Genomic DNA, 17,719 nt, shown 5'->3' on the forward strand with positions numbered 1-17,719 from the left:
AGATTTCCCAGGTGGCTCACCTGCACGCTGAAGGTTGAGGTAATTGCTCTCGCAGGCAGGTAATTGCTAGATTCTTCATGAGGAGACCAAACCTGTCGGAGCAGTTTTAATCACACATTGAACAGGTCCCCTGGGCAGGCATGCTACATGACCCTTCATCCCATGTGGTAGGTATTAACCCCATGTTATGGGGCATCTCCTGTAAACACGCTCAGAAAAGTCGCTTGTCCTAGGGCTCTGTGTGAGTTTTGTGAGCAAAGCCAGTGTGCTGGAGCGCCTCCATGGGCCCTGGTTTTCATGGTGTCTGGAGACCGTTTTAGAATGGACACGCTCTGGACGAGGGGCTGAGTGGTTTCCTGCGTTCCACGGTCAGTTTAGCCCCTGGCATCGCCTCACTGGCTTTGCACCCCAGTTTTCAAAGGACAGCAGATACAGTCTGAGAGATTCCGGTTCCATGGCTGCAGAAACAACACTGACACGGGCCTCTGCGAGTTAAGAGCAGGTGTTCCTGTTAGAGACCCCACTGGGAACCTGACGAAAGCTAACAGAATGCACACAGGTACATCGCTTGGCAGCGTTCTCGAGGTTTCGGAGACTCCCGGAAGCCCATTCCTAGATGCAAGGTGGAAAGACCCCTACTTAAGAGGCAGCGCCGGGGAGCCAACAAGTGGGGGTGCAGCTGAACGCAAGATGATTTTGGTGAGTAAAATACACAATGCCACCCCCATCCCTCACCCCATACTGGCGTTAGCGTTCTATCTTTGAAAAGGGAAGGCTAAAAGGAGTCTCCCCAACTCCAGTAACCATCAATCCTTTGCCTGCAAGATCAGAAGCCATTCTAAAAATTCCAGCTCCAAAAAAAAAAAATAAAAAATAAATAAAAAATAAAAAATAAAAATTCCAGCTCCATTTGACCAGTGTGTTCCAGCAGGCATTATTTAAAAAGCCAGCAGGAAGCAGATTTTTCAAGAGGGTTCAGTAAACTCCCTCCCCCAAAGCAACAAAAGCCCAGGTCGGTCATTTATCCAACAGAAGCAGAGCACTTTAAAAATAAACGTTCCTTTAGTACTTGGAAATGAATTCATGATGAAGGGGAGGACAAGCTACTTTCTTAGGGGAGTTCCTGAACACCTGATGCAGAAATAAGTCGGTGTGAAGGCTAAGCTAGAAATAGCTTCATTAACCTTTCAAACCGGTGACAAGGTAGGTGTAGGTGGTGCTGCTTTTGGATGGAGACTTCTGGAAAGCAAATGGGAGGGGGGAGGATAAGCCGTGTTCATGTTACCTAAAATTGTGTTCCACTCCCTAGAGCATGTTCCCTAGAGTGGAACACAATTTTAGGTAACATGTAAGCACAGGTGAGGCAAGTTGTCACTATAGGAAAAAAATCTTGTAAACTCTATGAGCAGACCAAAATTCTTAAGCCTTGAAGAGAATGTTAAAAATAGGGGGGGAAAATGCCTGAACTCTAGCAACAAACTGTTTCAGGAACCTTTTCTGAGCACAGTGAGCTGGGACAACAAATGGATTTACCCTCAAAATAAAAGAGACAGTAGAAGGAAAGTTGTAGCTCATGCTATGAAACCACACACACAAAGATGAAGAAAATCATTTGTTTTAATGTTTGGTCCTCTGTTATCTCAAGATAGCTCTTCTCAAAAGAGAAACACTAACTCCGCCTCACGGACAAAGTCTCTGGTCGGGGGAACAGGAATAGCAGCCCTTTTTGCTGCTGCAGGTCAAGTGACCCCCAGGTGTCCTTGGTTTCTGTATAAAGCACTGGAACGAAGCTGCTGGTCCTGTCTTGCAGGGGGCTGTAGAGGGAGCTTGAGGAAAGCCGGCCCTGGAGAAGGCCCCACCCCTGCAGTCACAGCCCTTGGCCTTAGCTCACCGGAATGACCCCAAGTTGAGAGAACAACAGAGGTGACCCAGCCAAGGACAGACCAGTAACCCACTACAGAGTGCTTTCCTATGCAAATCCTACAACACAAACATGGGAAGAGCTGGGCAACCCGGAAGTACTTGTGGAGTGGAGACTGACTCAATCTGGAACTTTCTCTGGGGTGCCATGGCAGCCTTTTCTCATTTATCTTTGCTCTCCACTGCTGTGATGAGAACCGTGAGGAGCCCAGCTGTGGGGTCGGCATCACCGGTCTGTCTCACTGATGATAGGCTGCAAAGAACGATCAGCTTATTGTTAATTGACATGGATAAATGTACATCTACCTTGCACTGCTCTCAGGCAAGCCTGGAGCACTTGGGGCAGGCGAGAGCCAGGAGCTTTTCCTGAGGATTTTGGACAGCCCTTCCTAACTGTGTGTACTCAAGTGGATCCTAGTGCAGTGGTCTCAAAGCATGGTACCCAAGCCCACTTGTGAGGCAAATTTAAGCAGTATGTGGACACAGATTTTGTCGTAATATTCATTATCATAACTAAGCTCATGAAAATGAGGCTCAATTTTAAAGACAGAGTCCATCTGAAGAAATGTATGAAGTAAACACTAGCACAGATGGTCTAGAAATGGAGCAGATGACAAGTGGCGTGTGACTGCCTGGGCTGATAACACACCTCCATAGCACCAACCTTTGTATTTGGACTGTCCTGCCTGCGGAGTTCAGGAGGTGGCCTACCTGCTCATAATCTTCCACATATTTGTATTTCTTCTCCCGATAGTAGAATCTTTTCTTCATGCAGTAGAGGACTATGATGTCACACAGCACTGTAGCCTGCGTGTAGCACAGGGTGAGAAAGAATGAGCCAGGATACTTTAGTCCATTACTCCCACAAAGTCTGGAATCTTTCAAATAAAAGAAAGCCTCCTCCATCTCCCGGGAGAAGGCTAGGCCCTGAGGGGCACGGTCTTCGGGAAGGGAAGGTGGGCAGGCGCGATGGGGTAAAGGGAACAAGCCCAGAGGGTCAAGGGGAAGAACCAGGCCTTTAGCTCAGTGCACTGTGCTAATGACCACTGAGGAGGCCCCAGCCCCAGGGGAACAGACGGACAGGTCCAAGTCACTCACCACCCCTAGGAGCGCCAAGCCGGAGCCAATGTTGATCATGGTTGGGATGATGTCAAATTTCCCAGCCTGCACATGACGGGAGAAAAAGAAGAAAGAGTTGCGCTGGGTGGGCGAGAGTAGAAGACGCGTGGGGAGAGGGTCCCTTGCCCCCGGCCAGCCTAGAAGAGGACTAACGGTCTGCATGACAAGACTCAGTGGCCAGGCTACCTTTCCAAACACAATGATGTCAAAGCGAATGCCGTAGGCCTTGATGAGCGTGCGGTGCTCGGCGCCAGTCAGGTCAATGTAGTATTTGGCAAACCTGGAGACAGGAGGACAGGTGAGAGGTAAAGGCACAGGTTAGCGTGAGACAGTGGCTGGACCCAGCCTCTGGGGCTGGGTGAGGGATGTTCTGGTGGAACATCCTCGCAGAGTTGGCGCTGGCCACAGATTCGCTCTGCCTGCTGGAGATGACCCGTGAGCATTTTGGGGACTCTCCCAGCTTATGGGGCAGGCAGCAGCAGGGTAGCTCTTGACAAAAGGCGCCAGGGCACAGGATGAGCTCCCTGCTATTATCACGATGGCTTCAGCCAGAACTTCTTGCTCTAAATGCCCTTCCTGGCGGCAGAGCCACCTGCCTCTCTCAAGGACAAGAGGACGCAGCCAACAGCAAGCTCCCAGACTAGGTGGGTGGGGCCACACCAGTCACGAAACAGCATCATCATTCGACATTTTTTTTCTTAATGAACCATTGATCCATCCCTGGGTGAATGGATAAATAAAACGTACATTTTCACAATGGGATATTATTTGACCATAATAAGGATGAAGTACTGAGTAGTGCAGCAAGGAAGAACCTCAAAACATGAGGCTAAGTGAAGGAAGAGTCACACAAGGCTACCTATTGTATGATTCTACTCACATCCCAGACCAGAACAGGCAAATCCATAGAGACAGAAAGTAGATTAGTGGTCGCCAGGGGCTGGGGTCGATGGGGTTGGACAAGTGGTAGCTAAAGGGGTGATGGGAATGTTTTGAGGTGATGAAAATGTTCTAAAATTGACTGGTGGTGGTCGCACAGCTCTGAATATATTAAAATGATTGAATTCTACACTTTAAATGGCTGACCTGTCTGGTATGTGAGCTACGTATCAGTAAAGCCATTACGTAAAAAACATGAGGGGAAGTGATGGGGGGAGGACCATAGAGACACTACACTATTTGCTGCCCCTGTGTTACGCAGGGGATCCACCAGGAGCCTAAACTCTTGCCCATGATCGGTCCTGCCCACAACTTCCATGTCATGATCCAGGCCTGGGGGACTCGGGTGGGCCTGATGCTGGCAGAGGTCAGGGAGATGGGTGTCCTCGTGAGGGCCCCATCGGCTTCTCTCTGTTCTGGGGTTCCAGGCCAAGCTTGAGGTTTTCCACAGTGGCTTCTATAAGAACTGTGTAACAGCAGAGATAGAGCAACACAGATCTAACTCCCTACTAGGAAAAAATTCGAGTATCTGCCCTTCTATCAGTAACCAGATGGTTCAAAAAAAAAAAGACAGCAGATCCTACGTACCTGCATTTGATTCCGCGCGTCACCACTAGAGGGAGACAAGTGCAACATAAAAGCACCACTGACCTCCAGTGGCCCCTCTTGGGGCCTACTTTTAAGACTGGCTATGCGTGTGAAGGACACAAAAGGCACATGAAAATGTACGTGGCTGCAGATTTTACTGCCTCAAGAAAGAGGCAGATGTGACCCTGGCCCCTTGCCCTCTCATCAGATTACCCGCTGTACTGGGTTAAATATTATCCCCCCCGAATTCATGTCTATCTGAAACCTGTGATTATGACCATACTTGGAAATGGGTCTTTGCAGATGTAATTAGTTAAGACGAGATCATTAGGATGGGCCCTGAATCCAATATGACCAATGTCCTTATAAGAAGAGAAGACACAGAGGGGAAGAGGCCATGTGATGACAGGAGTGATGTGTCTATCTCCAAGGAATACCAAGGATTGTCAGGAGCTACAAGAAGCTGGAAGAGGCCAGGAAGGAGGCTGGTCCTACTAACACCTTGATTTCGGGCCTCTAGCTTCTGGAACTGTGAGAATAAATTCCTGTTGTTTCGAGAGCCACCTGGTTTGTGGTAATCAGTTACAGCAACCCTAGGAAACTAATACATAGCATTTTCAGCAGGAAAATACCAGTGAAGGCTTCTCCTGAGGCTAAAACCTGTATCCTCTGCGCTTTGGAGATTCCAGGGGGCAGTCTCAGTCTTTGAGAAACTAATTCCTGGGTCAGGCCCCAGACGCCTTGGGCCTGGAGGGTCACAAGCTCACCCACTCCTCAAAATGAGTGAGCGGATGTCCTGGCTGGGGCTGGCTCGAGAAAGCTAAAGCAGCCAGCCTATCTTGGCTGCTCTGAAAATTATCCCAACCTGTTTCTTAAGGAAAGGAAGACCCTCACAGGCCAGGAGGCCACAGGCACAAGTCCCTGCTTGGAACACTGTCCCTGGCACATGGCCTTGCCACCTGCCCTTGGAGGCTGCCTGAGTGCTGGTCTTTGGTGGGTGTGGATTCCCCCACTTGGCAGTGATCCCACCGCCATCACCCCAAACACATGAGGGCCCAAGCTCAAACCCACCTGAAATTGTAGCCGGGGGACACATTGTGGTCCATGTCCCGGGTGTCCAGGCGGCGGAAGGAATACTTGGGCAGGCAGTAGGAGGCGGCTATGTCCAGGTTGCAATCCCATCTGATCTGGATGCCCATGATGCCTCCCTGTGGGTTGCAAGCAGGGACAGAGTAAGCTTTCCTCAGAGCCTGTTCTAGAACGAAACGTATCGAAGGCTGTGTTAGAAAAGCCAGGGCCTGTGTTTACCTCGACAGCCATGTCCTGGAAGCTGTGCCCTGCCGCCTCCACTATTTTGCCAAGGCGGAATATGGGACAGAAAGGATCTGTTATCGCATTATAAATGCACGATTTGAGGTATGTGGTGGTGATGTTGGGAAGAATATTCCTCCTAAAGTCGGGAGGAAGCAGAAAATAAAAGCAAGGAAAATCTTTAAAAAAAAAAAGCCAGAAGTTTCTCCAAGACACTGGTGAACCCCCACAGCTGGCCACGACTTACTTGCTGAAATTAAATTTGGGATACCAGATGTTGTTCTTAACCAAAAGGGTGAAGTTTTCTGCAGCCTTTAAAAAAGCAGGTCTGAAAAAAAATTACACTGTTAATTATAACATATTGTTATTGTTACTATAAGTACAAATATATGTACACTCACATACCTATGGAATATTTTTCAAAAGCATGTACATAGGTGTCTTACAATATCATTGTCAAAAAAACAGTGAAACATTTCTAGCATTTTCTGCTGTCCTCTGCATAAACACTAGGTCAAGAAAGGAGACTACAGACCAAGCCTTCCGGATTCTTCCTCTCATGGCCTCTTGCCCAAAGCCATGGGAATTGAAGTGCCTGAGGAACTGCTAAGGAATGGCCTCCCTGGAAGTCACTCAGCTGTTGGGGTTCCGGGAAATGCTCAACAGACCTGGTAAATTCACCTATAGACTGGATCCTGACCTCTCAAAAATACACAAAAAGCGGTGTCCACTGGCCCAAAGCTTCCTCAGAAGTGCCACATCAGCTCCTGGGTGACAATACGAGTGGAATCTGTCCCCAAGGGGACTCCACTTCTTTGATGGATTTCTACAGGAGAATCTGGCACTATAGGCTGACCCCTCAATGGGGGAGGCCTCCCTGACCCAGATGCAATCTTTGAAAACTATAAACAGAAGTCTTTCCAGCCCTGAGACCAGAGCAAGGCCAACGATAAGGCCACACGAGGAAGGTGGAGTTTGTCAGCACTGCTGACAGCTAAAAACTGTGACCTAAAGACCAGCTAAACACACATCTCTGGGGGCTTCAAATTCTGTCATCCTCGTATCCAGGGGATGGACTGTATCAGGGTTTTTCAAACTTTTGTCATCCCCTATACCATAACCTTTCCCCTAGATCTGTGCATCTCACATGCAGCTCTTTCAGTGGCATTTAGCACATTCACAGTGTTGTGCAACAATCCCCTCTATCTAGTTCCAGCACATTTTCATCATCTCAGAAGGAAACCATGTACCCATTAAACAGTTAACTCTCTGTTCTCTTCGCCTCTCAGGCCTCTAGCACCACCAATGTACTTTCTGTCTCTGAATTTATTCTGGATATTTCATATGAATGGATGTTTCATATGTGGTCTTTTGTGCCTGGCTTTTTTCACTTAGCATGTATTTGAGGTTCACTCATGTGGGAACCTATTTCAGAACAGCATTCCTTTTTAGGGCTGACTAATATTCCATTGTGTGGATGGAGCACAATCCATCTCTTCATCTGTTGATGAACATGTGGGTTGTTTCCACCTTTAGGATCAACTCACTTTTTTACTGACATTCATTTTGAAATGAAACTTTCCATCTTGGCCATAAAAAACCTCATTTGCCACAAGTTAGAGATCATTGTTCAAATAAACATAGCAAAGTCAAAACAGTGTTACTAACAGTTGTAGTTAAAATTATTGTCTGTCCAAGGTGCTGATGAGGGTGGGGACTTGTTCTTTATGAGGAATCAATTTAAGGCACTGAGAACTGTTTCCTGTCAGTGGCTTGCAATTGACAGAGTCCTAACACAGAAATAAGTCATCTGCCCTCTTATTAAGACAAACACTGACCCACCTCACCACTGATGATTGCTGCCTTGTGGTTGAGAACCACCCCAGGAAAGACGGACTCCAGACACCAAAAGCACAAGACCGCAGCACACAGGCTTCACTCATACCCCTGGCTGTCTTCCCTCCGTCCTGAGAACCAGAGTTTAGGGCACTTCTTTCCCCTGGTCAGGACTCACTTGGGTACATATGTGTCATTCTCCACCGGGCACCAGGCTTCCACCTCGCATGTCTTCACAGTCTCATCAAACTGCACGCATCTTCCTGTTGCAACTCCTACAGGGGCAAGGAGGACCCAGGTCCACAGGTGGGCGCCTGTTTTCTACTTTTGTGAAGTAGAGAGTGGAAGCCTCACATTGCATCCTATGCAATCAGTCCTGAGCTATTCCAATTCTGGGATTTTGTGTCCAAAAATTGGAATTGGAGAACAAGGGCTGCCTGAGTTCTAGGCACATCTCTGTTTTGCCAATCGCAGGGCTAGGGTAAATGCAGGGCTACCGAGCCACAGCATAGGGCAAGATCTGCAATGGCTTCTGGGGCACAGATGACAGATGACTGTCAAGAAGGTCCTGGGACATCTTAATTTGGATACCAGGCTCCCCCAGGTCATGTGAAGGCATTGGGGGCACATGGGGAATTTCTTTATCCTGAGATTTCTCTATCAGGGAAGCCCACAGGTGAGGTCAGGGCTGCTGTCCCCAGGCTAAGTGTCTGCTGAGGGTTTACAGCCACGTGTTCCTACCATTGCTGTGGGTGCCTGTGGAGCCAGCAGCACAGTCAGCGTCTGACTTACACACAGTGCTCTTATCTGGAATCTGGAGAAAGAAGAATGAGAGAAAACAAGTTCTACGTGGTCCGGCCCCAGTCACAGTGGGTCAGGCGTGGAGAAGGGGGTGTGAGTCCTGAGGCTCTTCCCAAGAAGCTACTTACCTCCGGACAGAGGCCCTGGGTCTGGTTCAAGGTGACGATCATGTTGGTCATGATGAAGAGGGAGTTTTCCTCCTGCAGAGTGGGCAGAGGGGGGAGAACGCTGCCGTGTTACTTTTGGAGGAGCCAAGCGAAGCCACAAAGAAACCCGGACGTTCATTTAGCAGGACCGTACCTTTCACTTCTCCCACATGCCATGCAGAAAAGAATGAAAAAAACTGATCTTATGGTCTCCCCTACTCTCCTAGGAGAGTTTATAACCAAACTGAAAACGGGGACTCCAACAAATACTTGTGTATGTATGTTCACAGCAGCATTACTCTTCCGAGCCCAAAGGTAGAAACAACCCGTATCTATCGACAGACAAATGGATACAAGAATTGTGGTCTATACCTATACATGGAATATGAGAAAGCCATAAAAAGGAAGGAAGCACTGACACACACTACAACATGGATGAACCTCAAAAATGATCCATGTATTGAAAAAAGACCACGTATTGAAGGATTCCACTGATCTGAAGTATTAAGAAGAGGCAAATCCATAGAGACAGAAAGTAGATTAGTGGTTGCTGCGGGGTGAGAGGGAGGGTAGAATGGGGAGTGACAGCTTAATAATGACCAAGGGGTTTCCTTTGAGGGAGATGAAAATGTCCCGGAACTAGATTGAGGTGATGGTTATGTGCCTCTGAGTTTTTCATTTTGAGATGACTAACATTATGACATATGAATTTCACCTCAATTAAAAAAAAAGTCTATCACCTAAAATGTTTCCTTAATAAAGTTTGATTTGTTGAAGGAAGAGCCAACAAGTGCTCAAAATATTTTCTGCCAACCAGATGATCTCCGAGGCACAAAAACAGGAGGCTTTAAAGGTCTCACATTTGGCTGGTTTTCTTCCCTAACCAGAATTAAAATAAATAAAACATTCTAGAGAAGACTCAGTCAGGGTCAGCAACCGACACTTGTACCTTTGAGAAGGTTCCATTTTTCTCATAAGTAGGAAGGTGCCAAATGATTAATTTATTAGAATTTCTAACAAATTCAAGAGCAATTTGCTAGGGATGAGATTGAAGAATTGCTAATCATGACTTCCCAGTATAAGGAGTAAAAGACAAAGACCCCAAAGATTCTAGCTGGACTCCCCTTCCTTGGGCGCTTCCATTCTAAAATGAAATGCCAGGAGCTTTCTCTTGGCATCTCAAAGTCCTGGGAAGACAGGAGCCAGTGCTGGGAGCCACCTGGGGGATCAGAGTAACTTGAGTACCAAGGGGTTTGTAGGTATCTCCACCCCCAGGTCTGACAAGGTGGTGGAAGCTTTGGGAATAGCTGGCATTTTCCAAAGAAAGGCCCAGAACAAACCATGTTGGCAGACGAGGAAATGACCACCAGAGGAGGCATGGGGCCCGAGTTTCTCTCCTGGCACCTGTTAGGTTCCCAGGTGTTCCATATGTAAACACACTATTATTTACCTGGTGTTTACAGAAGGCTGCTCCTACGCCTCTCCTGAGTTAGATATGAACAATATGGTTTACTTTTTCTTAAGTTTAGGGAAATTTCAGTCTGAAAATGAGACAAGTAGATATGATACAAACAGACGTTTGTGTTCCACTTTGCAGAAGCAAAGGACGTCATGAAAGCTCATGAAGAGAGCCTTGTGGAACTCACACAGCCCCCAGCCCAGATCCAAGATGGAAGGCAGAGTTGCTGCGTGTTCCTTGCCACTGAGGGGAGAAGCCGAGGGCCGTATCCTTCCTTGGTTCTAGTAAATAGACTGAGTGATATTTCCAGAGCTTGCCAGGACAAGGCTGTGCCAGCACAGAAGCAGAGGTCTCTGTTGAGACAGGTGTATGCCAACAGGACCAGCTACCTCCAGCCAACTACAAATCCCTTGTTCCATTTGACCTTTATGGCTCATTAGCTCTGTCTTCTCTCTGTGAAACCCTGCAAGACCTCTCTCTTGAGAAGGCAGGGAGAAAATGAACACACTTGAAGGAGTTGAAGTCCCTGCTTTCCATTGCAGAGCCGTGTTGACAGCTTATCTGCCCTTAGCCACCCCAGTCACCCTAGCACGTAAGCCATCTGGAGGGGTATGTTGGGGTTTGGCCATGTGGACCATAGCCATTACCAAGGTGAAAGGGAGTCAATATTTAACTGGGAGCTTGGTGGATTAACAGACTAAGATCCTGCAACAAACACTTTCTTGCTTTTGTTCTTGATGGAATCCTGTGCGGGTATGTTTGTTTCCTTCTTGTTTGGCTTTTGGTCTCTAGTTGCTGTGAAAGTTTTCAAGGCTATCTGAAGAGGTTTACCTTGTGGCTTTACAACCATAAAGCAAATACAAAATGTGTAAACGTGTTATTTCCACCGGAATTTTCCCCAGGATTTAAGACATTTGCCTTTTCACCTTTCAGGGCTTGAGACAGATTGAAATATCCATATGGAAAGCTTTCTGTGTTTTAGGCCAGCCATGTTCTAGAGCTAAAGAAACATAGCTGATTGAATGTGACCTCTTAGATCGTAAGCCAAAATCTATCTGTACTGCTTTCTTGGATGAACAGTCTGGGCACTTGTGACATTAGAACGCTGGCCACGCTAATCATTAATGAGGTGTGCAAAGTCAGCAGCGAGAAAGGAGCTAACGAGGCTTTAGGGTTAAACAGATACAGCGGGTGGCATACCTGAGCTGGAATCACATAATCAGCCACATCCCAGATCCGGAATCCCAGGTCAGAAGTGTTGGTCTTAGTCACGCCCTTGGCTTTGGTAGTAACTGAGCTGACAACAGAGTCCATTTCCTGGTAGCCCTTTTCCCACACAAACACCCACCTACAAAATAAAACAGGCCTCTTGAATCGCAATTAGGATTTGGTGTATTTAAGTTGATGTTAGGGAGCTTCTGATAGCCAGAGGCTGAAGGTACCGCATTCACTCATTATGTGACTTGGCAAAAGCTGCTTAACTTCATAGGGGGTGGGAGTCGGGGCTCCATTTTCACTTCTGCAAAATAGGCATTATAGCACCTAAACCACACGGTGGTTTGTGGGAAATTAATGAGATGATGCAAGTAAAGCACTTAGTGCAGTGATCAGCACAGAGAAAAATGCTCAGTGAACGCTGTCTTTATTAGATATTTGAGCACTTTGAATGCACTATGACCTGCAGAATCACTAAGAGATAATAAAAGTTATAATAATAGTCACCATTTGAGTGTTTCTAGGTGCCAGGCACTGATCTAAATTCATCATATGTATTAACTAATTTAATTGATTACTTTGTAAAGCAGGCATCATTATCTCCATTTTACAGAGAAGGAAACTGAGACACAGAGAGGTTAAGTCACTTGCCGAAAGTCACACAGCTAGTGAGTGGCAGAGTCAGGATTTGACTTCAAGCCTTCTGACTCTGAAACCTCTTCTCTTGCCCTCTATGCAATACCCCCCTCTAGCAAAAGACACCTTTCAAATAGCTTTCTTAATTTTTTTTTAATTGGGGAATACTAGGGAACAGTGTGCTTCTCCAAGGCCCATCAGGTCCAAGTCATTGTCCTTCAATCCAGTTGTGGAGGATGCAGCACAGATCCAAGTCCAGTTGTCGTTTTCAATCTCAGTTGCAGGGGACGCAGCCCACCATCCCATGCGGGAATTGAACTGACAACCTTGTTGTTGAGAGCTCATGCTCTAACCAACTGAGCCATCCGGCCGCCCCTCAAATAGCTTTTCAGAATCGTTTTTGTTTTTCCTCCATGAATTCAAGTCACATGTATGTTTCTTTCCTCTGAAGTGGGGGCATTACTATTAGTATGAATAATTAAAAATCTAAAGGCATTGACACATGATGGTTAGGACACTGGAAAACAGGCTGAAGCCAGGGGATCTCCAGTTTATGTCTCAGCTCCACCACTCACTAGGCATAACTTTGGCCAAGCTACTTAACTACTCTGTGCCTCAGTTGCTCCCATCTATAAGATGGGAATAACAAGACTTCATATGCAGGAGTGTTGTTGGGAGGTTTTATAAGTTAATGCATGTCAAATGCTTAGAACAATGTCTGTGAGTCACCATCTGACGGGGGGTGGGGGAAGGGCTGAAATTGGCCATGATGGGAGTATCTCACACCATGGAAATTGGCCAATACTTCAAATCAGAACTCTTCCCCACCAGAGCTATTGTTAATCATCTACTAGTGACTATTATTGTTGTTATTTTTCTACAGTCAAGAAATGCTAGCATCCGTCTCCCCTCCTTATAAGCCCTAGATGCTAAGACTTCAGAAATTCACTGGTTTTGGTTACTTTTTATGGGTTTGTCTGATCTGAGCAGTTTCCAAATTCATTGCCCATCCTAGAGATGGGCTTTTCCCCTAACAAGTCCTCTTCTTCAGGGATTCTAGGAATTCAGCTGCAATATAAGCTTCCCTTGAGTTCTAGTTGGATACATCGAAGCTTAGGGCAGGAAGGTCATTATTATTTTACTACCGGTACAGTGAGTTGCTAAATCAGAGACACATTGTTTCATACAATTTCCTTATTGTGTGACTTATAACAGAATTAGTTAACTGAGAAATGAATGTTCAGTCTTTGTTTGAGGAAGGACTGCTGTAGGTCATGAAGATGAACTGGTTCAGGAAATTAAGAGATGAGTTTAAAAAAAAAAAGCCCTTAATTTAAATCCTGAGTCAATTTCGATCATAGCAAGATGGATGAAAGCAAAGCATTTACCACTTTAAACATTCTCATAATCCAGGAAGATTCCACTTCATGGGAACCCTAGAAAGCTGTGCTGCCCAAGAGAAATATAACATGAGCCACATATGTAACGTAAAAATTTCTAGTAACTATGTTAAAAAAATAAAAAGAAACAGGTAAAATTAATTTTAATAATATATTTATGTAACGCAATATATTTTAACATGTTATCAATATATGTTAGTGTGATATTTTACTGAGTTTTTTTTTTTGTACTATGTCTTCGAAATCCAGTGTGTATTTTACAGTGATACCACATCTCCATTTGGAGTAGGAACATTTCAAGTGCTCAATAGCCACACGTGACTAGTGGTTACCATATCGCACAGTGCAGATATAGATACAGTACTCCCCCCTTATCTGCTGGGGATATGGTCCAAGACCCCTAGTGGATGCCTAAAACTTCAGATAGTACTGAACCCTGTATATACCATGTTTTTTCCTATAGATATATACCTATGATAAAGTTTAATTTATAAATTAGGCACAGTAAGAGACGAAAAAAATAGAACAATTATAACAATATACTGTAATTAGAATTATGTGAATGTGGTCTCCCGCTCTTTGACAACCCATCTGATAACTGAGATGGCTACTCAGTAACTAGCAGGAGTGGACACATATAGCATGGAGACCTTGGATAAAGGGATGATCATGGCCCAGATGGAATGGAGCAGGGCCTTTGAGATTTCATCATGCTACTCAGAATGGTCGGCGTGCAATTTAAAACTTATGAATTGTTTTTCCTGGAATTTTCCATTCAATATTTTCAGACGCTGGTAACTAAAACTGTGGAAAGCGAAAGCATGGATAAGGGGGGACTAACTGCAATTTCTGCAGTCTAGAACTTTACTGGTACCCTAAGGGAGATGTCAACTGATCCTCCCATAAGCATCAAAAGCCAAGAGGAAAAAGCTCTATGAGAGCTCCTGGTTCCAAATGCTTGAGGTCCAACTCAGCAATGTGAGCTTCGTTAACCAGCTAGTATTGGGTCTCAAAATTTAAGGGGGCATCACAATCACTGGAGGGGTGAGGAGGTCATGACAGGACTTAATGAAACTTAAGTCCAAACCTAGGGGTTGGCTAGGTGGTTCTGATGTAGAGTCCACACCTGGAAATCCATTTCATTGAATACTGTCAGCACCTACTGCTGTTGGGCTGAGATGTTAGAGGCCAAACCTGCCTGATCAGGTGAATTCCCTCGGGCAGTGTTAACAGATTCCAAGCACCACCCCAGGTTACTTTTAATCAATTCCTCAGGTGAGTCACTTCTGATCAGGTAGATCTGGGAAACACAAGGATGCTAGTTCCCAAACTTTGCTGCACATCAGAATCACCTGGGTCGTTGGTCATACTCTATAGCAATGAAATCAGAAGGCCTGGGGATGAGAGCCAGCAGTCGATGATTTTTAAAGATTCCCAAATGGTTCTATGTGTAGTTTGGGGACCACTGCATTAGGCCTTTTAAAAGGAAAGACTGAGCAGATAACATCTGTCAGCACAGCAATTGTAGACACCATAATACCCCAGGCTGACCTTGAAAGCAGGCCCAGTTGGTAAGTTAATTTCCACCTCCTCTCTCGAGTTTTATTAAATTGTAAGCGATGCATTCAATTACAATTAAACATTTGGTGAGGAATGTGATGTCAGGGCATATCTAAGCTAAGAGGGCAGCATCGGGAGTGATGAGGCTAACGGCAGGTACGTACCTACACCAACAACGCCACAAACCGAAGGAAGTGAACTTTAAATGCTTTTTGGAAGTATGACCTCTCGATTATCTTGGGTTACCACATGGTGCTGAAAGGACAGAACCGGAAGCCACAGACCCGAAAGGACCATGTGGAAATCACCAACCTTGGTTGCTGTCAGCAGATCATCAGAATGGGAAGTGAGTAACAGATTGAGACGTTTGGGGGGGGGGGGGAAGCGCTCCCCCCATTCCCAGCCAATGGACATCATGGAGCAGATCAGAATGACAAGAGGCAGGAAAGGCGAGGATGAAGGTCTAGCTAGGCTTTGCCCTTAAAATACAACATCAAAGCGGTCTCCTGGCACAGAGCCAGTTCCTCCGTGGGGTCCCAGGAGGGGTGTCACCGGCCTCGGGTCGCTACCCCCTGGACCCCACCTGGAGGGCGCCCGCGGGGCTCACCCGAGGACCTAGGCCAGGACACGCAGGCGCACGGCGAGGACCCGAAGGGGGCAGTCCCCCGCGATCGGGTTACCCCTGGTCCCCGGACCCCACGGGGTCGCCGCCCGCCGCCGCGCTCACCCGATGACGTAGGCCAGGATGAGCAGCTGCACCGCCCGGTTCATGAGCCCGACTTTACGGCTGCGGATGAGCACGATGCGCGGCGTGTCGTACTCGAACAGGAAGGCCGCCAGCACCGAGCAGCAGCGCGCCATGCCTGCGCCCGCCGCTGCCGCAACGCCGCGGCTCCGCTCTCTGGGCCCAGCCTCGGGACCCGCCGCCTGGCTTCTCCCGGGAGCCCCGCCCTGGCAGCCCAGGCAGCCCCGCCAGCCCGCGGCGCCATCGTCCGCCGGGGGCGGGGGGGCCGGAAGGAGGCGGGGCGGGCCCTCGGGGGACGGGGCCGGGCGGAAGGCGTGACCTCCCCCTCGGGGATGGGTGATGCCTCTCGCGGGCCCGGGGAAAAGGGGCGACGAAAGTCCCGCTCAGTGGGACTGGGGCCCGTGGGGAAGGGGTGACTTCCCCGTTGGGGACGAATGACTCCCCTCAGGAGCCGGGTGGGGGAGTAATGATTCCCTCAAACTGCCGGCGGGTACGAGCGGCGCCCCCAAGTGGGATGGGTTCTGCCGGGAAGGAATGACCTTCCTTTCGGGGACAAAATTACCCCTTCAAGAGGACGGGGAGGACAAGTGACCCGCCCCCCTGAGAGGAGCCTGGGGACAGGGCATCACTCGATCCCCTCAGGAGGGCTGAGGACAATGAATGACCCTCTTTGAGGAGATGGAGCCCTCGAAGAGAGAGTGACTTCTCCCTTGGGGATGGGTTGCCCCCTCAGGGATCTAGTTCGAGTCAAGGGTAATGCGCGACCCCCTTAGGGGTCAAGAATTTACGAACGATGGAAGCGGGGGAGTGCGGCGGGCGTGGGGGCAGCTTAGGAGAAAGAGAGATGCCTCTGGAGGTCCAGACTTCAGGCTTTTATGGGGGACGGGGAGAGCCAGGGGCGGCGCTGCCATCTCAGCCTCTGGGGGGGTGGGGGGGGGGGAAAGCCTAAATACCAGGTGCCCTAGGAGCCCTTGGCTGGAGCCACACAGCCTGTAAAATGCCCCTCTTGGTTTTGAAGCCAGGCCACTTCCCACTCCAAATCAAATGCTTCCTTAGTTACAGGACAGGGAAGGAAGCAGCCAGAGCTTGGTAGGGTGTTTCTGTGGCCATCCTTTCAACTGAAAAAGTCTTATTACAACTTTAGGGAGAAGTGGAAACTAGAGGGGAAATGGAGAAACAACTCACTTCCACTTCCTGAACATACTTTCCCACGTTTGTTCATTTCCTTCAGGTATGTTTTCATAGGTATGTTTCTATATTTCGTTTATTCACCTGGCAAGTATTAATAAGCACCTTCTATATGCCAGGCACTGTCCAATAATCAGAACAAGCCAAAAGATCTTGCCTTCATGGAGTATAAATTCTAGCAGATAATTGTGTATAAAATTTTAGTTTGTAATTATAGTCAATGAGGTGCTTTTCATTTCCTGATTCACACTACTCGTTTTCCATGTTACTGCAGACTCATCATAATTATCATTTTAAGTCTATGGACTATTTCTTCCATGGGGTATGCTATGATTTCCCTAACTGCTTTCATCTGATTGCTTCTAGTATATGGATCCTATGCATACTATTTTATACACTATTTTAGCCCATTTCTTGGATGTGAGATTCTTAAGCCACATTACCTTGTTTTTCCAAACATTAAAAGTTGAATAATAAGAAAATTTGCAGAAAACAGCATCTGTCTCAAGAGATGGAATTGTTGAGTTAGAGGGAGGAACAGAGCTGCCACCTACCTCAGGCCAAAATGGTCTCAGGAAAAACTGGTGCCAGGTTAAGTGGGATTTTATTCATTCATTGGGCAGATATTTACTGAGTGCCTGTTGTGTGGTTGGACGTGTTCTTCATAGGAATATGAAGGTGAATAGACATGAAGTCTCTACCAAAGTGGAGCTTGCTGCCGTTGGGAGGATTTACATTTTATGTAGAAAAAGAAAACCCAGTCTCTAACTTCTCACTGGAAGGAGACCTAAAAATGCTTTTCCTTAAGAGTCAAAACACATTTCCATCTCTCATTAATTCTTATCCCATAGTGATG

The 17,719-nt window shown here is 47.1% G+C and overlaps 2 protein-coding genes across 5 annotated transcripts in view; one reads left to right on the plus strand and one right to left on the minus strand.

The window, feature by feature from the left end:
• Positions 1–1,599: 1,599 nt before the first annotated feature.
• Positions 1,600–15,933, minus strand: P2RX4 (purinergic receptor P2X 4). 3 transcript variants are annotated; one of them, XM_081036761.1, is made up of 12 exons: positions 15,658–15,933; positions 11,320–11,467; positions 8,643–8,714; positions 8,455–8,527; positions 7,892–7,988; positions 6,125–6,205; positions 5,875–6,016; positions 5,638–5,774; positions 3,226–3,319; positions 3,019–3,084; positions 2,632–2,727; positions 1,600–2,173 (listed from the first exon to the last, which is right to left on the minus strand). In XM_081036761.1, the coding sequence occupies exons 1-12, from the start codon at positions 15,789–15,791 to the stop codon at positions 2,147–2,149; spliced, it is 1,167 nt and encodes a 388-aa protein (XP_080892887.1). In that variant the 5' UTR covers positions 15,792–15,933; the 3' UTR covers positions 1,600–2,146. The 3 variants fall into 3 exon arrangements, with proteins under 3 accessions (XP_080892887.1, XP_080892889.1, XP_080892888.1); XM_081036763.1 differs by having other exon boundaries at positions 15,538–15,839; XM_081036762.1 differs by lacking the exon at positions 15,658–15,933 and adding an exon at positions 15,095–15,250.
• IFT81 (intraflagellar transport 81) overlaps positions 15,034–17,719 on the plus strand; it is a 155,232-nt gene continuing 152,546 nt past the window's right edge. The window contains exons 1-2 of one of the 2 annotated variants that reach the window (XM_081036743.1): positions 15,034–15,276; positions 16,820–16,906. The gene's annotated coding sequence lies outside the window, so the exon portion shown is untranslated. Of the gene's footprint in view, positions 15,277–15,997; positions 16,166–16,819; positions 16,907–17,719 lie in introns of those variants that run through there. The other variant, XM_081036744.1, reaches the window with a different exon arrangement.

Source organism: Rhinolophus hipposideros (genome assembly GCF_964194185.1).
Source record: "Rhinolophus hipposideros genome assembly, chromosome: 24".
Classification (NCBI taxonomy): Eukaryota; Metazoa; Chordata; class Mammalia; order Chiroptera; family Rhinolophidae; genus Rhinolophus; species Rhinolophus hipposideros.